Below are 20,296 nucleotides of genomic sequence, written 5' to 3'. Positions count from 1 at the left end.
TTGTAGCTATATTTGCATCCAGGCTTTCCCTCCACCCACATTTAATGCCAAACAAACACATACCAATCGTTGGTTAGAAGGCGATCGCCGAATTCGTCCTTGCTTCCTGCCGTGCCGCTGTCTGTCGTGATATGGCTCAATAGCTTCAGTTTCTTCTTGAATTTCGTTTTCGCTATCTGCCTCCACACTCCAACCATCCGTTTCAATACATCATACGAGTCTGAATCTGACCTACTATGCTATACCTTTCTGTGATATCCGCCACCCGTCTATTGTCACAGGACAATAGACGGGTGGATATAACGACGGTTAAAATCAGGCACTTTGAAGCTGTTTTTCGGGATATTGCGTGATGGGTAAAATTTTGAGAAAAACTTCAAAAAATAAAATAAGCCACTGGGAACTGATTTTTATTGGTTTTAACCCTTCAGATATTGTGATAATGTTCCCCTTTAATTTTCCTGAGGTAACTCTCCTGAAGGAATCAATAAAGTACTATCTATCTATCGATACATTTCCGGCCAAAAAAAAGTTCCACAATATTTTGAATTTCGGATATTTAGAACACAAACTGTGATGACATTCAGAACTGTAAGACTTTTGGGGTGAAAAACTTCAAAGGTTCCACTCCAAGTATAACAAACAACTGTTCACGATTTAATTACATCTCTATTCAGTAATCTCTGAGTCTATAGACATTGCCTGATGCGTGATGTATTTATTTATCAATTTATTTATTTTTACTAATCAACACAGAGGCAAACCACCTTGGCATTACCAGCTGTGGCTGTAGGAGACCTTTGTGTCCTTTTTAAAAATCTACTCCACAAGGTTGCATTGAGAACCATGAACCACTACTGTTGTTTACAAAGAATACACGAGCGGAATTCATAATCAGTTTGCTCCTTGCTAGTATTACAACCAGTGGTCTGAAAACTACTTAAAAAATATATTTAATTATAGCTACTTGTTACTTTACCAAAAAAGTAATTGACTACTGTGAACGTCTTTGCTTGTGGTTGGTTCTCCTGAGTTCGATGGATCTGTCTTGAGCACGGTGTACAGGTATGAGCAAGTTTTTATTGACATACGCACAAGTATGGATTGCTTTCCAGAAATATATTCATGACTTTCCAGTCCGGCGTGTCTCTGGTCTTCCCTCTTTCTGTCCGTGTCTCTCTCTCTCTCTCTCTCTCTGGCTCCAACTCCAACAACACGTCTCGGCCCGACTGCTGCTAGTAAAGGCTGCAGGTGATTAGATAACAAGATCCAGCTGGGCAATCCACTCACCTGCCGCTGGCTTTGAGAACAAGCCATACACACCCCATTCCTGCAGGCGTCGCGCAGACCACGCCCTCCTACACAAATACAAACATAACTACTCTTCAATACATGTAATTAATATCTAGTGAAAGTAATTAATACGTTACTTAAAATAAACCAAAAACTTTAAATATCAGGCATATGTATATGAGAGACGTTTAATATAAGAGTACAGTGTGCGAAATCTGTGCTTTTATAAGGTGGGACTTGTTGCCTAGTTGTCAGGCTTGCCCCTGACAGTTTGTCTATGTTTTAGTTTTTTCCTCTGCATTTGTCTGTTTCCTGTGTTTAGTATTTCCTGTCTTTTAGTTCCTGTCAAGTGCTCTTAATTTGTCAGCTCCCTGTCTTGTTCCCTGAGTGCCGCGTTCCTCCTCAGTGTGTTTAGCATTTCCTGTCCTTAGTTCCTGTCCATTGCTCTTATTTTGTCAGCTTCCTGTCTTGTTCCCTAAGTGCTGTGTTCCCCTTCAGCTGCAGCTGATTGGCATCTGGCCACACCGGTTGCCAATCAGCCGGCTCCTATTTGTACCTTCTTTGTCTTGTGTCAGTTGCTGGATCATTGTATTGTCATTTGTATTGTCTTGTCGATGTCACGTCTAGTCGCTCTTGTGATGTTTTATCGCTCCTGTTGTGTCGTACCTTGTCTTTGCAGCTATATTGACTTGATGTTTGTAGCTTACTGTTTTTTGTTCCCTGCTTCCGTTTTATTTTTCATTATACAAGTACGACTTCTGTTTGCTTGTTCGCTACCCGCTAGCTTCCACGCTAAGCTCCTGTTCGTTATTTTCTAGCTCCCAGGCTAGCTCCTTTTGTTTGATTATCCGCCTCGTGCGCGCTTTGTGTTTGTACCCTTTTGGTTTTGTTTTTGTCTTAGTATTTAATTAAATCATGTTTTCACATTCCATGCCTGCCTCCATCTCTGCATCTTGGGGTTCAACAACAAATAACTCTGACACTAGTGACGTGTGACATCATCGAAGGTTTCAGGAGAGCTGTGTTTCTTTGCTGTAGCACTTAGCAGCGCACTCTGACGCCGGCTCTTTTGAATCTTTTCACCAGATTGTGTTACTTCTGCTTAATAAAGAGATTGAATGTGCTTGCATGGCTGTCATATCTTCTTGTCAACAAACGGGGTATTGTTTGGATGGCGACTTGTCCAGGGTGTACACTGCCTTCCGCCCGATTGTAGCTGAGATAGGCACCAACGCCCCCCGCGACCCCAAAGGGAATAAGCGGTGGAAAATGGATGGATAGATGGATGGATGGACATATATATATATATATATATATATATATATATATATATATGTATATATATAAATATATATATATATATATATATATATATATATATATATATATATATATATATATATATATATATATATATATATATATTAGAGATGTCCGATAATGGCTTTTTTTCCAATATCTGATATTCCGACATTGTCCAACTCTTAATTACCGATTCCGATATCAACCGATACTGACACATACAGACGCGGAATTAACACATTATTATGCCTAATTCTGTTGTGATACCACGCTGGATGAATTAAACAATGTAACAAGGTTTTCCAAAATAAATCAACTCAAGTTCTGGAAAAAAATGCCAACAGGGCACTGCCATATTTATTATTGAAGTCACGAAGTGCATTATTTTTTTTAACATGCCTCAAAACAGCATCTTGGAATTTGGGACATGCTCTCCCTGAGAGAGTATGAGGAGGTTGAGGTGGCGGGGTAGGGGGTAGCAGGGGTGTATATTGTAGCGTCCCAGAAGAGTTAGTGCTGAAAGGGGTTCTGGGTATTTCTTCTGTTGTGTTTATGTTGTGTTACAGTGTGGATGTTCCCCCGAAATGTGTTTGTCATTCTTGTTTGGTGTGGGTTCACAGTGTGGCGCATATTTGTAACAGTGTTAAAGGTGTTTATATGGCCACTGTCAGTGTGACCTGTATGGCTGTTAACCAAGTATGCTTTGCATTCACTTGTGTGTGTGAAAAGCGGTAGATATTATGTGACTGGGCCGGTAAGCAAAGGCAGTGCCTTTAAGGTTCATTGATGCTCTGTAATTCTCCCTACGTCCTGTACACAGCGGCGTTTTAAAAAGTCAGAAATTTTACTTTTTGTAACCGATACAGATAATTTTTAAACCAATACCGCTAATTTCCGATATTACATTTTTTAAAGCATTTAATATCGGCAGTCCAAAACTATCAGACATCTCTAAAACACATTGTATGTATATATATATTATATATATATATATATATATATATATATATATATATATATATATATATATATATATTCAGAGATGGGTAGAATAGCCAGAAATTGTACTCAAGTAAGAGTACTGTTACTTTAGAGATTTATTACTCAAGTAAAAGTAAGGAGTAGTCACCCAAATATTTACTTGAGTAAAAGTAAAAAGTATGTTGTGAAAAAACAACTCAAGTACTGAGTAACTGATGAGTAACCTGTTTGATTATTGATTACGGCAACAAATAATGCACAAAAACATAAAAATAGCAATGAGCAAATTCAGAGCCAGGAATATCTCTTAAGCAACTAAAACAATGATATATATTAAATAATAGTACATTAAAATAAAACTAAAAAATGGTACATTGAGCCACAATAAATTAACAGCACCATAGGCTAAGTAAGTATTGATTGATCGATTGAATTATTGATTGATTGATTGATTGATTGATTGATTGATTGATTGATTGATTGATTGATTGATTGATTGATTGAAACTTGTATTAGTAGATTACACAGTACAGTACATATTCCATACAATTGACCACTAAATGGTAACACCCCAATAAGTTTTTCAACTTGTTTAAGTCGGGTTCTACGTGTGACGGTCATGTGACCGCCTGGCTCTGTTTGATTGGTCCAACGTCACCAGTGACTGCATGTGATTGGTGAAACGCAGGCATGCGTAGATCCTACTTTGAAGGTCTGTTTACAAACCAAAACAAACGTTAACAGATTGATAAAAAAAAAAAAGTAGCGAGTAGCAAGCTGAATGTAGATAAATGGAGCGGAGTAAAAGTAGCGTTTCTTCTCTATAAATATACTCAAGTAAAAGTAAAAGTATGTTGCATAAAAACTACTCTTAGAAGTACAATTCATCCCAAAAGTTACTCAAGTAGATGTGACGGAGTAAATGTAGCGCGTTACTACCCACCTCTGTATATATATCTATATAATAAATATCCGTTTTTACAATTTGTAGGTTAAATCTATTTTTGTTCAACTTAGAGCACCACCAATCACTCACTTCCTCAAAGTCAGCCTCTCAATCACACACACACACACACACACACACACACACACACACACACACACACACACTCTTCAGGCCTACTGACACAAATGCTGCATGGAAAATTTCTTCTTTGTCGTGGTTGACCTTTGAAAAAATAAAGTGCGACCATATTTATTCCCCTGCTCAAGCAAACACGATTGTTGCAATGACTCCACACAGCAGGATTACTAAAGAAATGTTTTTTATTGACCGTGTGCAGTTATTACCATTGCATTATCATCTATATATATATATATATATATATATATATACACATGCATGTTGCACAGTAATGTTGGAAGTAAACACAGGGGACAAAGATAGAATAAACCATATTTTTGTTCAAATCTGTACTTTATGCATATGTACTTCACTGCACAGCCACAATGTCAAAAACTGAACTCCAAGAAAACTGCAGGATATTTTTTGGGATTGTTGGTTCCAGACCAGAGCACCGAACCACACGTGCGAATGCAGCTTAGTGCAACATTTAACCTACGAGTATTTCCAGAGTCCCTTTGCAGTGTCAGATCACTTTTTAATTTCGCATCGTCAGAACTGAGTCACAAAGATGGACGTCGGCGTATGTGCTGGATTCCTGTGCTGCCCTGGTATTTGTCTGCCTCGTTTTGCCGGCTTTCCTGCTGACGATGGTCGGCACGGCATAAACCAAAGAGTCCTCGTCTCTCTGAGGAAACAGGTCATGTGGGACATGAGAAGAAGAAGCAAAAATGCACAGAAATTTTCCACGGACGTCCTTCTTACTTGCTGGACACGACTGGACGTTTCATCGAGTCTTTGTAGACCAGCTGAAAAGTTGAGCATGAAACAGCCGTCTATTATTGTCTACTGAGGATGATTAATAATGAGTATTTTCTCTTACCTTTGTGGCAAAACCACTTTTTTGTCCTAATCCTGTGGATGAGGAAGGCAGACATGATGAAACCTAAGGCCAAAGCAGCACTCAAGAAACCCAAAAGCAGACCTTCAGATTGTCCTGGTTCCGGTAAGTCTGGATACAAAGTCATATTTATTTATTTGATCCCGCACAAAAAGTTCTGCAATGTGTTAATGTGGAGGTTACAGTTCTTGTTGTGCATATACAAATATGATCATTTGAATATTTGAGGGCTGTGTTCATCGGACGAGTGCTGATTTTGTAGGTTTACTGCCTTCCAAAGACCATGATTTGGTACTTAGTGAGGAAAACCTTATTGGCAAACACAGAACACATACTTGTTTTTTGTTGTTGGTCAGCAGGGTTGCACAAATCTAAGAAGGGATTTGGTCCACTTCGATAATAGAGAAACTTGAACATTGGGATGTATCATGTTTTATGCATGCATGTTCGAAATAAAGTCAAACTCAACTCAACTCAACTCCTCTTTACAAAATCCTGAAGGTTTTTCCTCTGAGATTACAGCCCTTAAACTAACCAGGCCAATCCAAGATAATAGCACTCAGTTGTCCTGTCCGTATGAGTCTGTTCATGGTTATACTAGAACAGTGGTTCTCAACCTTTTTCCAGTGATGTACCCCCTGTGAACATATTTTTAATTCAAGTACCCCCTAATCAGAGCAAAGCATTTTTGGTTGAAAAAAAGAGATAAAGAAGTAAAATACAGCACTATGTCATCAGTTTCTGATTTACAAAATTGTATAACAGTGCAAAATATTGCTCATTTGTAGTGGTCTTTCTTGAACTATTTGGAAAAAATATATAGAAATAACTAAAAACTTGTTGAAAAATAAACAAGTGATTCAATTATAAATAAAGATTTCTACACATAGAAGTAATCATCAACTTAAAGTGCCCTCTTGGGGATTGTAATAGAGATCCATCTGGATTCATGAACTTAATTCTAAACATTTCTTGTCAAAAAAATACATCTTTAACATCAATATTTATGGAGCATGTCCACAAAAAATCTGGCTGTCAACACTGAATATTGCATTGCTGTATTTTTTTTCACAGTTTATGAACTTACATTCATATTTTGTTGAAGTAATATTCAATAAATATATTTATAAAGGATTTTTGAATTATTGCTATTTTTAGAATATTTTTTAAAAATCTCACATACCCTTTGGCATACCTTCAAGTACCCCCAGGGGTACGCGCACCCCCATTTGAGTACCACTGTACTAGAAGACCAATCCCTTGGTGTTCTGGCTGAGGTCAAGAGGTTCTGATCCAAGATTTTACGGTACATTGTTCATCAGTCCCTCTATTTGAGGAAATCTTCCTGGACATACTTTTAGCAGAGAAACAAACCCCAAGCCGGACATTAGGATTGGAGTTTTGGGGTTAATATTCAGTATTTCTCGGTCTGCAAACAGTCAATGTCAAAATGGTCTAATTTAGTCTCATCTGACCACATCACATGTGCACTGCAAAAACTGAAATCTAAGTAAGATGAAATATCTCAAATAAGGGTATTATTTGCTTATTTTCTGTCTGGTAAGATAATTCTTCTCACTAAGCAGATTTTATGTTAGAGTCTTTTTCTTGTTTTAAGGGTTTTGCTCCTAAATGATCTCAGTAAGATACTACAGCTTGTTTCCGGCATTTTATGACCTATTTTGAGTAAAATATGCTTGAAACTATTTTTGTCCAAGTGTCCAAAACACACCCAGCAATGGTGCACAGGAAGGCGGGGAAGAAGAGGGGTAAAAGGCGGCCAAAATGTTCAAAAGTCCCAATTGTGTCCTAAATACCTCCCCGGGGTTCCAGTCCCACGAGTCCCGCTGCCGGCCACACAAGTCCTGGGATACAAAAAATGTCCAAAACGCACCCAGCAAAGTCCCACGGGAAGTAGGAGAGAAAAATGAGAAAATTCGGCAAAAGTCCCCCCAAATTTTCTAAATACCCACCCAGGTTCGAGTCCCAACCGGGTTCGAGTTTGAGTTTGAGTGCACACTCGAACCCGGGTGGGACTTTTGAACATTTCCCCGACTTTTCTCACTTTCCTCCCCACCTTCCCGTGGGACTTTGCAGGGTGCGTTTTGGACATTTTGGGCATCCCGGCCGGCGGCGGAACTTGTGGGACTCGAACCTGTGTAGGTATTTTGAACATTTTTGGGACTTTTGCTGACTTTTCCAATTTTCATCCCCTCTCCCCACGGGACTCGGCTGGGTGTGTTATGAACATTTAGGGCATCCTGGTACTTGCGCGGCCATACATAAGATTTTATGTTAGAGTCTTTTACTTGTTTTAAGTGTTTAGGTCCTAAATGATCTCAATAAGATATTACAGCTTGCAGCTGAGATTTTATGACCTATATTGAGTAAAACATGTTTGAAACGAGAATATCAAATGTTGCAAAGCTGTGTCATCAACATTTACAAGTATAAAACTACTTTTTAAAGTAAGAATTTCTTATTTCAAGAATGTAAAACAAATCATGACTTTGACACAATTGTTTCTCATATTAAAACAGATGACAGCCAAATGACTTTGCCGTTTTTATTTTAATGAAACAATAGAAAATTCTTACTCGTATACTGTAGTAGTACACTTGTTATTAGTTAGAATATACTTATTTTGAGGTATTTTTGGGTTCATTGAAGTTAGCTAATTTTACTTGTTTTGGAAAGTCTTGACAAGCCAAATTTTCTTGTTCGATTGGCAGATAATTTTGCTTAGTTCAAGTAAAATACCCCTCATTTTTGTATTTTTTTTCTTGTTTTTGAACACTGACTTTTTGCAGTGTGTCCTTAAGATCAGGGGGGCTTAAGATCAAGGGGGGGGGGGGGTGATACATTGGAGAGAAGTCTTAGTTCTCTTGGTGACTCGGTGGTCCCAACACCATTGACATCATTAACAGCCTCCTCTTGTGTAATTCAGTGAATCTTTCTCACAGACACAATTATTACAGGCCAAATCAGTTCCAGCAGGGAGGCCCAGACTCCTGGTCTCGTACCAGCTCTTCCAATTCCACCGGAGAGAACCTGAGACGTTCTAGGCCTACTGAGAGACACTATCCCTCCAGTGTATCCTATCATTTTACTCTGGGGCTTCGATCCAGCAGGGCATGCCTGGAACACCTCACTAAAGAAGTGCCGAGGTGGCACACATGTATGCCAACTATGCGAAGGAGAAGATTCTCTACTCTGAGCTCCTTCAAGGTGACCCGGCTCCTCAACCCATTTCTGATTTGTCATCAGCTTCTTGCTGGGTTTGAATTCTTGCTGGTAGGTAGATCAAATAATTATTTCCCTCAATCAATCAATTCCAAACACATTTATTACCTTTCTTTAAAGTATTTTTCTGGATTTGCTGTCCTAAAGTATAGCTATTGTGGAGATTCTCACCTGTGATATGAAGAAATGTTTCATTTAAAAAGGTCATGTTAGTTCTGTTCACTTTCAAGCAGAAGTAGGAAGCCGTGTCACTTTTCTGTAGATTACTCATTTCCAGAACAAAAGTTCCTGTTTCTTTTCTGGCCGTGACGCGCGGCTGTTGGATCAATGTCTCGGGTTCAACAGAACCAGGTCCTGGATCCAAAGATGGCTTTGCGGCTAAAATTTCAGGAGTGTTTCCAGAAATCAGTCGGATCCAAAATAAGTATTCAACATCCAGAGTTTTCTCGTGGGGGCATATCAGACTGACATTTTGTCCAAGTCCGAGAGTCTGAGTGGAAAATTTGTAGGCACCTTTAGATGCTGAAGAGAAAAAAGAAGACATATTAATAAGAGTCATGTACAGTATGAACATGTCTCCATTGGAACTGAGCATGGACTTACCTCCACTTTGGAGCAGGAGCAGCAGATGAAGCACGATCCACATTTTCTCCTCTCGTTTGACCAAGTGAACATCAGACCATCCAGAGAGTATTTTAAGATTATTGACTTGAACCACCACATACCAAATGGGAGGGAACTATTTTTTTGCCATCTCATTGGTCGTCATGTGCCGCCTCTACCTCAGTGGAAATATCTCCACCCAAACTTTCCAGTCCCTTTGTATCTTTTTCTCAGTTTTTTTTGTGGTTTGTTTTTTTTTACCTTCTTTTGTTGACTATACAGTATTTATGTGGCAAAGTCATTTTTTTTTTTTTTTTGTCTGCAGATTTGTACGAATCAAAAAATTATATAGCACTTGTGCTGGATTTTGCTAAGACAAGAGTTAATGTTTTTCATGTTCACTGGCCCCAACCAGTAACCAGTAATCCTCCACTAATTATTTTAAGAATCATTTTAGCGGCTGAACCTTCCTTTGGAAAAGTACAGTTAAAGTAAAGTTAAAGTAAAGTTAACTGAGGAAACTAATTGTTGAAGCTTTTAAAGTGGAATTCTTTCCCATTCTTGTTTTATGTAGAGCTCCAGTCGTTCAACAGTCGGAGGTCTCCGCTGTCGTATTTTACCCTTCATGATGCGCCACACATTTTCGATGGGAGACAGGTCTTGACTGCAGGCGGGCCAGGAAAGTACCCGCACTCTTTTTTATGAAGCCACGCTGTTGTAACACGTGCTGAATGTGGCTTGGCATTGTCTTTCAGATGTGTAAATTACCCATGCCTTGGGCACTAATGCACCCCCATACCATCACAGATGCTGGCTTTTGAACTTTGCGTCAATAACAGTCTGGATGGTTCGCTTCCTCTTTGGTCCAGATGACACAATGTCGAATATTTCCCCAAAAAATTTAAAATGTGGACTCGTCAGACCACAGAACACTTTACCACGTTGCATCAGTCCATCTTAGATACTCTCGGGCCCAGAGAAACCGGCGGCGTTTCTGGATGTTGTTGATAAATGGATTTCGCTTTGCATAGTAGAGCTTTAACTTGCACTTAAAGATGTAGCGACCAAATGTATTTAATGACAGTGGTTTTTTGAAGCGTTCCTGAGCCCACGTGGTGATATCCTTTAGAGATTGATGTCGGTTTTCGATACGGTGCCGTCTGAGGGATCGAAGAACACGGTCATTCAATGTTGGTTTCCGGCCACGCCGCTTACGTGGAGTGATCTCTCCAGATTCTCTGAAACTTTTGATGATATTATGGACCGTAGATGTTGAAATCCCTAAATTTTTTGCAATTGCACTTTGAGAAACGTTGTTCTTAAACTGTTTGACTATTTCCTCACACAGTTGTGGACAAAGCGGTGTACCTCTCCCCATCCTTTCTTGTGAAAGACTGAGCATTTTTTGGGAAGCTGTTTTTATACCCAATCATGTCATTCACCTGTTCCCAATTAGCCTACACACCTGTGGGATGTTCCAAATAAGAGTTTGATGAGCATTCCTCAACTTTATCAGTATGTATTGCCACCTTTCCCAACTTCTTTGTTAGGCGTTGCTGGCATCAAATTCTAAAGTTAATAGATATTTGCAACAAAACAAAAGTTTATCAGTTTGAACATCACATATGTTGTCTTTGTCGCATATTCAATTGAATATGGGTTGAAAATGATTTGCAAATCCTTGTATTCCGTTTATATTTACATCTAACACAATTTCCCAACTCATATGGAAACGGGGTTTGTACATCATTTATACATCTTCTATATGGGGAAAAAAAATCGCCATAAAAAAATGCCATCAAACACCAAAACAAATCAACATTTGCAGCCATTTGTGCGTAACTGTGCCATAAATGCTTGAACAAGACACAAGCTGTGGCTGCATAACAGTTTAAGTCTCAAGAAATCACATTGTGTGTGCTAAATTATATTTGCATCTCCTTCTAGTATTGAGGACATTGTGATAATCAGCATATCCTGCATTTTCATGAAGGCAGACACGCTAAATGGATTGCGCTCCCTATTTTGTTGAATTAGGAGGCGCAATCCTCCGCACTCGTGTCTAGTAGATCCGTTTTGCGTGTGCTGTCAAGTTTGCACGTGTTTTAGTGCACAAAAACCTTTGTTTGTCTCACTCGCTCTGAAACTCTTTCTCCGGCACACACAATTAAAAGTTGACTCTCATAAATAAATGAGCTACTCTCTCTAACAAACACTGTTGAAGTTGAAACTTTATGTGGTTAACCTTCAAAATTTAAAAAAAAGAGTGAACTCAGAAGAGTTGTTCTTCCTGTCCAAGTTTACTTCCACTTCATGCATGATTTCTGCAATGACTGCACACAGGAAAAATACTGAAAATGTTTGATACTTTTTATTTACAGTTTGCAGTAAGAAGTGTTGCATTATCATCAGCATACACATGGATGTTGGATAGTGATGTTAGAAACAAACATGGGGGATATTTATCTTGGCAGTCAGTACAAAAGTACAAAGTTTGTCATTAGTTTCCATGGATAGACCTACTACTCACATCTTTCACCATATTACATTTGATGTTACTTACTTCAGTTTACTTTGAAATCACAATAAATCAAAAACAAATGCAAACATGTTTTTTCTAAAGATGAAGAAAAAAAACATTGTTTTGATCATTTAGATTTCCAAGTATTTCAATGAGTGCCCTATAGCAGTGTTTTTCGACCACTAATTTCACATATTTGGGTTAAAAAAAAATAGGAACCAGTATTTATATGTGTTTATATGTGTTGTTTTTGAATGTCGGTGCTGTCTAAAGCTCGGCAGAGTAACCGTGTAATACTCATCCATATAGTAGCTGTCAGCCGGTAGCTAATTGCTTTGTAGATGTTGGAAACAGCGGGAGGCAGAGCGCAGGTAAAAAGGTGTCTAATGCTTAAAGCACGGGTCCCCAAACTTTTTGGCTCGGGGGCCGCTTTAGGTTAAAATAATTTGGCCGGGGGACAGGCTTGTCCAGGGTGTACCCCACCTACCGCCCGAATGTAGCTGAGATAGGCTCCAGCAACTGGCTGCGACCCCAAAAGGGACAAGCGGTAGAAAATGGATGGATGGATAGATATGATGTATATATATATATATATATATATATATATATATATATATATATATATATATATATATATATCCATCCATCCATCCATCCATTTTCTACCACTTCGATATATATGTGTGTGTGTGTGTGTAAATATGTATATATCCATATATATATATATATATATATATATGCATATATCTGCATATATATATATATATATATATACAGATATATGTATATATATATATATATATATATACATATATATATATATATATATATATATATATATATATATATATATATATATATATGTATATATATACATATATTAACACGCACACGCATATACAAGTCTTCAAAACTTTAACCACCATGTTGCTACAATAAAACCAAACAAAGGAAAATATAAAAAGTGGTACTGTTTTTATAGTATGTATTTATATATATATATATATATATATATATATATATATATATATATATATATATATATATATATATATATATATATATATTCCTCGCGCACTAATTGAGCACGCACTTGCCGCTGAAGATGTCAAGGTATCGATGGGAAAATGCATGATTTGCCTAAGCAGCTAGGAGAGTAAAGAAAAGATTTGAAGAAAAATTAAAATTAAAAATAAAACTATATAATTATTTTTTTTTTTTTTTACTTGGGACTTCCCGCGGGCCAGATTTTGGACGCTGGCGGGCGGTACCCGGCCCGCAGACCGTAGTTTGGGGACCCCTGGATTAAACCAAAAATAAACAAAAGATGAGTGCCCCTAAGAAAAAGCATTGAAACTTAGGGAAGGCTACGCAGAACGAAACTAAAAACTGAACTGGCAACAAAATAAAAAAAAAAAACAGAATCCTGGATGACAGCAAAGACTTACTGTGGAGCAAAGACAGTGTCCACGATATACATCCGAACATGACATGACAATCAAAAATGTCCCCACAAAAAAGGATTAAAACAACTGAAATATTCTTGATAGCTAAAACAAAGTAGATGTGGGAAATATCGCTCAAAGGAAGACATGAAACTGCTACAGGAAAATACCCCCCAAAAAGAAAAAGCCACCAAAATAGGAGCGCGAGACAAGAAATAAAACACCACACACAGGAAAACAGCAAAAAACTCAAAATAAGTCACGGCGTGATGTGACAGGTGGTGACAGTACACCTACTTTGAGACAAGAGCTAAAGTGATGCATGCTTGGTTATGCTTTAAAGTCGTATCCAACAATTGCGCGACGACTTTTTACTGTTAACTGACTTTCATTTTTCAATGATTTCTGATGGTGGTGTGCTTCTGGATTTTTTCAATGCAAAAAATGTGCCTATAGAGGTAAAATCAACTTTTACAAACATTTCCAAAGCCTCTTTGCAGTATTGGAATAATTTATTTAAACATGTTTGACAAGAAGATGATCACTTTTAGACTCACATAAAATGGGAGCAGGAAGATGCAGAGCTTATTAGTCTTACCTCATCTCTGTGTCTCGGTTAACATTTTCTCACAGGGAAAAAGTATAAGAACGTGTACAATAAACAGAATGTGTATCAGGACAAATTTTAATTTTGTGTGGTAAGAATTGAGTCATGAAGACACACGTCAGTGTACGTGCTGAATTACTCTGCTGCCCTCGTATTTGTCTGCCTCGCTCTGCCAGTTTTCCTGGAGACAATGGTCGGCTTGAAATATACCAAAGTGTACTCGTCTCTCTGAGGAAACAAATCATGTGAGACATGCGAAGAAGCTGAAAAGCAAAGATGCACAGAACTTTTCTTCAAACTTCCTTTTACCTGCTGGACGCGACTGAACGTTTCATCGAGTGTTTGTGGACCAGCTGAAAAATTGAAGACGAATAAAAAAAGAACACACTAATGATGATTGATAATGTGCTTTTTTTTTCGTACCTTTGCAGCAAAAACTGATTTTATTCCTACTCTTTTTGATGAGGAAAGCCGACAAGAGGAAGTTTAAGACCAAAGAAGCACTCGAGACAAAGAACAAATAGTTGTTTGAATCACAGCTGCTGGAATCTAGATGGTTAAAATAGAAAAGACTTAAGGAAAAGAAAACACTTGCAATGAATCTGTCAATACTAATGATTTAATATTTACCTTGGGTGTTGTTGACTTGTATTGGATTTCCCATGAACATCCTCCCACATGTGACCACAGCACACAAGTAAGTTCCAGCATCAGAGGAGTTGACGTTCTTTGAGAAAGTGTGGACACATTTCTGTGTGGAATTATCTTTGATCTCCTTGCATTCGTCATGAGCGTAAACAAAGCTGGGATGGACACTTTCTGGTCCAGTTCTGAACCAGGACACTTTGTGTCCATCCTGACAGATGTCATTCCCAGAGTGGGAGAGGACTGAGCACTGCAACTTCACAGGCGGTCCTGGTTGGACTTCAGAGACAACGGACACGGAGGGTTCTGGTTCTGGGAAGAGTACAAGACAAATTGAAGTCTTTCAGCATTCTCTGACTTTGATTCCACAGATCGACATTCACTTCTGTTGAAATCATGAAGCTAAAAATTACTGTGATGTGTTAATGCAGAGGTTATATTCCTTGTAGTGCGTGTAAAATCATGTTCATCACAATAAAATATTTGTTCATTTGGAAATTGGAAGGCTGAATTATTGGAAGAGTAGTAAAGTCAACATCTTTATCTATAAACAAATGTTATGTAACAATTAAAATATGTGAAATCGTTGATTCAAACTGTTTTCTAATTATTTGTTGTCATATTTACCTGTGACCTGAAGGAATGTTCCTTTCAAAAAAGAGAGTTGACCTGATTTCACTTTTAAACAGTAGTAGATAGCAGTATCACTTTTCTCTACTGGACTAATTTGCAGAAGAAATGTTCCTTGTTCTTTTTTGGCTGTGATGCGATGTGCAGTAGTTGATGTTCCATGTTCAACAGAGCCTGAATCGTAAGTATACGTTCTATATAAAATTTCAGGAAAGATTCCAGAAACAAATCGCATCCAAATTAAGTACGTCGGAGTTCTGATATCCTTGTAGGAACATGCAAGAGAGACACTTTGTCCAGGTCCAAAAGTCTGAGTGGAAAAGTTGTAGGCACCTGTACTTGCTGAATAGAGAAAAGAAGACATATTAATAAGAGTCATGTACAGTATGAACATGTCTCCATTGGAACTGAGCATGGACTTACCTCCACTTTGGAGCAGGAGCAGCAGATGAAGCACGATCCACATTTTCTCCTCTCGTTTGACCAAGTGAACATCAGACCATGTAGACAGTATCTTAACGTTATTGACTTGAACCACATCAAACCAAATGGGAGGGAACTATTTCGCTGCTATCTCATTGGCTCATCAGTGCCGCCTCTACCTCAGTGGAAATATGTCCAACCAAACTTTCCAGTCTCTTTCTTTCATTTTCTCACAGTGGTTCTTTTTGTGTACTCGGGTGGGAATGGTGAATGTGATACCATACCACACCAACTTTATTTACAAAGCCCTTTAGAATACATAATGCAAACCGCGTTTGGTATCATTACAGATTTAGTAGAAAGCTATATAAATACGGACTATTAACCATTTTACTAGTAATAACTATGCAAGCAATTATTGTTTTGTCTTTGCAGATTTGAGCACATCAATAAACTAATAATCTAAGAAGCATCTGTGCTGGATTTTGCTAAAACATGAGTTAATCTATTTAATTTTCATTGACATTAACAAAAAATATTTTGGTAACCAGTAAATCTCACCAATATTAAAACTCTTTTTAGAGGCTGACCCTTCCATTGGAATAGGTTTTATATACACTTATGTTTGAATTATGTGCATTTGTCATTTTGAACTGAAAAAAAACAAGTATTGAGAATTTTTCCCATTAATTCATTTTAACACAAAACGGCCATTTAAGTGCTTCCTCCCCCAGAGATGTAACACTCCCCTGGCTAAGGTAGAGATCCTTCAGCAGGGATATATAAGGGAACTTTTTTCACAACTTATACGTCCTTCATTTACAAACCCTGTTTGTAAATGAAGGACCGGAAGGTCCAGATGACACGATGTCAAAAATTTCCAAACACAATTTGAAATGTGGACTCGTCAGACCACAGAACACTTTTCCACTTTGCATTAGTCCATCTTATATGGTCTCGGGCCCAGAGAAGCCGACGGCGTTTCTGGATGTCGTTGATAAATGGCTTTCGCTTTGCATAGTAGAGCTTTAACTTGCACTTACAGATGTAGCGACCAACTGTATTTAGCAAGGGTGTGGACTCAAGTCACATGACTTGGACTCGAGTCAGACTCGAGTCATGAATTTGATGACTTTGGACTCGACTTGACAAAATGTAAAAAGACTTGCAACTCGACTTAGACTTTAACATCAATGACTTGTGACTTGACTTGGACTTGAGCCTTTTGACTTGACAAGACTTGCTACTTTCCCCAAAACCCAACGATTAAAAAGTTATTCAGGGGCGCTCCATATCTTCCATTGTGTACGCGTGTCTGTCAGTACAACAGCCAATCAAATTACATCCACGTTATTTTCGTCACACAGCATTCAGCCAATCAAATTGCAGGAAAACCAACAAAGACGAGCTCTCAAACAAGCCGCCAGTGAGGAAAAATGTTGCCAAAAATAGTTTCATTCGGGTATTATAACTACGACTTGGTCATCAAAAAACGAATTGCCGTATGCAAAACATGTGGTTCGAAGATTATACAGATGGAGACGCAACAACTTCCAACTTTGTTCGACATTTGAAGTTGCACAAAGGGTAAGTTTTGAATGTAAGCTAACGTTTATTGGCTGAGTAATTAAACTTTTATTTGCTGTGTAGTTAAATCAGTGAGGCTGTAAACTCACTGCTAACGTTAGAACCATAGACATCTTATAAGTGGACACAGCATCGACCACTACTGCCTACTCGTGCAGACGAGACACGCGGCCGCCATTTTGGAGTGGTGATCCGCTCCACTTAGTGCAATTCATTTTTCAGGAGCAATGAACTGTCCGCTCATTTCATCTCACTGAATACCACTGATTTTCACCCCCTTTTTTGTCATACATCTAACTATGATAAAGGACCTATGTTTTGGCGTGTTCATAGTTTGCTTAACCGTAATAGAATATTCTTATATGCTATAAGTGACCAGACGTCTAAAATCAAAACTGGGAATAATAATCCCAGAGAAAGGGGAAAAAACGGTCTGGTATTTTTAAATTGAAGAAACAATATGATTAGGTTAGATATACATGTGTATATCTTACATAAACAATGTATGAATACATTAGATATCTATATATCTTAGGGACCTATAGACTGTATCTCTGTTGCTGCAACAGCAGAGAGTTTATTCTGTCTTGACACTTTGTATTGATATTTTGTATTATATTCTTCCCTTAAATAATAATGTTTACAGTGATTGTTTTATATGAATCTTGTATATATGTTGCTTTGGATAAAAGTGTCTGCCAAATACTTAAACATATATACACACCTGAAAGTCTTTATATCAGCTAAAACCACCAATCTGTTTCACTGGATTCGGAATAAAACCAAAGTCTGTCTTACCCAACAATGTTAGTATTTGAATACTGTTATTTGAAGACTTATTCCTGGTTACAATTATACTGTTAAGAGAGTATTGTCTTATGTTTTGCTTAAAATTAGAATGCATCATAATCAGTGGCGGCTGGTGAATTTTGTTTTAGGTGGGGCTGAAAGTTTGTAAACCAAATACCAGTAGGGGGGTCATCCTCCCCCAGAAGATTTCTTTGTGATTTTCACATACAAATATTGAAGAATTTTGCTCCTTCTCAACTCTGTGGTAATATTATTTTCACAAAATACAACCAATAGTACGTTAATGTTAAATCTTACTTATGAAAAGTAATCCTCCGATTCCTATTTTCATTTGAGCAGGAAAACGCTGAACACCAGCCCGACATCTTTGTTTTTTACCAGTCAGTTTAGGCTGCTCACCGGCACCTCGTCACCTTTTCAAGATGGCGGCCAAATTGCTTGTTTATAGCAGCCAATCCTGCGTCTACTTATAAGATGTCTATGGTTATAACGTCATTGCATACACGACAATCTGTTGCGACCACTGCAGTTCACTACTTTATTCATACTTTTTGTCAAGTGATTTTTTTAAGCAGGGTTGCATGAGGTACCTACACATAACGTTACGTTGGTGAATGCATCACACACAGTAACGCAACGTTAGACGGCGGTCAGCAGCACCGCGTATTTTAGCCACCTACAAAAAGACCGACATAGTCAAATAAAGGTCAGTTAAAATGTATACTATATTAAGAATATGTGTACATATTGCATAGGGCACTGACATCTAAAAAGTACGACTCTGTTCATTGTTATGTTCATGTATTTGTTATGTTTTTCATGTGTATGCGCACATAAACACACATACAGTATGAGATGAGATCAATGAGATAAGGTAAGAACAGGATAGAAACTGCTGTGGAACTAGTTACAATGCAAAATGCCATGGAAATACAATATTAACACTTTTGTGCAAATAAGTACAGTTGCACTTGTTTTTTTAATTTGTGTTTATTCTGTAAAGGAATGAGTTAAATGTTTAAAATGAATGGTTAATAGTGGTGTTATGAAGTGCAATGCCAGCACTATTTTTTTCCTGCAGATTCAAATGCACTTGTTTTAATAAATGCATACAGCGTTTTAAAAGCATACACAATCTGTGTAAATATAGTCTGGGGTTAAAAGGACTTGAAACGACTCGAAACTCAAAATGCAGGACTTGGGACTTGACTTGAGACTTTCCAGTCTTGACTTTGGACTTGACTCGGGACTTGCCTGTCTTGACTCGAGACTTGACTCGAGACTTGAGGGCAAAGACTTGAGACTTACTTGTGACTTGCAAAATAATGACTTGGTCCCACCTCTGGTATTTAGTGACAGTGGTTTTCTGGTGTCTCTGAGCCCATGTGGTGATATCCTTTAGAGATTGATGTCAGTTTTTGATACAGTGCGAAGGTCACAGTCATTCAATGCTGGTTTCCGGCCATACCGCTTACGTGGAGTGATTTCTCCAGATTCTCTGAATCTTTTGATGATGTTATGGACCTTAGATGTTAAAATCCCTAAATGTATTGCAATTGCACTTTGAGAAACATTGTTCTTAAACTGTTTGATTATTTGCTCACACTGTTGTGGACAAAGGGGTGTACCTCGCCCCATCCTTTCTTGTGAAAGACTGAGCATTTTTTGGGAAGCTGTTTTTATACCCAATCATGGCACTCACCTGTTCCCAATGAGCTGGTTCACCTGTGGGATGTTCCAATTAAGTGTTTGATGAGCATTCCTCATCTTTATCAGTATTTATTGCCACCCTTCCCAACTTCTTTGTTACGTGTTGCTAGTATCAAATTCTAAACAAATTGATTATTTGCACACAAAAAAAAAAGTTTATCAGTTCGTACATCAAATATGTTGTCTTTGTAGCATATTCAACTGAATATGGGTTGAAAAGGATTTGCAAATCATTGTATTCCGTTTATATTTAAATCTAACACAATTTCCCAACTCATTTGGAAACGGGGTTTGTAGTTAAATTTGATGTTTTCTCAACACTGCACCATACACACCCTTTCAATCTCTGCCTTATTGATTTGTTATTTTTGAAGTGGTTTAGCCTTTTTGAAGACCTCACTTTGGTTAGCTTAATGAAAGACTTGTATATATATTCTTATTATTTACTTCGGAAGAATCACCGTAACGCCTTGATCTAAATTCATGTGAGGTTACTGAAACCTAGTGACCAGTCAGTATGCGGCACTTTAAT

The 20,296-nt window shown here is 37.9% G+C and overlaps 2 protein-coding genes across 3 annotated transcripts; both read right to left on the bottom strand.

The window, feature by feature from the left end:
- Window positions 1–4,853: 4,853 nt before the first annotated feature.
- Window positions 4,854–9,467, bottom strand: LOC133546092 (uncharacterized). Its single transcript, XM_061891933.1, has 5 exons — window positions 9,387–9,467; window positions 8,955–9,305; window positions 5,523–5,554; window positions 5,405–5,448; window positions 4,854–5,327 (listed from the first exon to the last, which is right to left on the bottom strand). Exons 1-5 carry the CDS (start codon window positions 9,427–9,429, stop codon window positions 5,192–5,194), a joined length of 606 nt encoding a protein of 201 aa, XP_061747917.1. The 5' UTR covers window positions 9,430–9,467; the 3' UTR covers window positions 4,854–5,191.
- A 4,378-nt stretch (window positions 9,468–13,845) lies between these two features.
- Window positions 13,846–15,767, bottom strand: LOC133546088 (uncharacterized). 2 transcript variants are annotated; one of them, XM_061891929.1, is made up of 6 exons: window positions 15,658–15,767; window positions 15,232–15,576; window positions 14,590–14,916; window positions 14,383–14,508; window positions 14,269–14,312; window positions 13,846–14,187 (listed from the first exon to the last, which is right to left on the bottom strand). In XM_061891929.1, exons 1-6 carry the CDS (start codon window positions 15,698–15,700, stop codon window positions 14,095–14,097), a joined length of 978 nt encoding a protein of 325 aa, XP_061747913.1. In that variant the 5' UTR covers window positions 15,701–15,767; the 3' UTR covers window positions 13,846–14,094. The 2 variants fall into 2 exon arrangements, with proteins under 2 accessions (XP_061747913.1, XP_061747914.1); XM_061891930.1 differs by having other exon boundaries at window positions 14,413–14,508.
- Between the last annotated feature and the right edge of the window lie 4,529 nt (window positions 15,768–20,296).

The sequence above is a fragment of the Nerophis ophidion genome, linkage group LG29, assembly GCF_033978795.1.
Source record: "Nerophis ophidion isolate RoL-2023_Sa linkage group LG29, RoL_Noph_v1.0, whole genome shotgun sequence".
Lineage (NCBI taxonomy): Eukaryota > Metazoa > Chordata > Actinopteri > Syngnathiformes > Syngnathidae > Nerophis > Nerophis ophidion.
The sequence above is the reverse complement of the archived record's forward strand: the minus strand, read 5'-3'. Positions and strand labels throughout refer to the sequence as shown.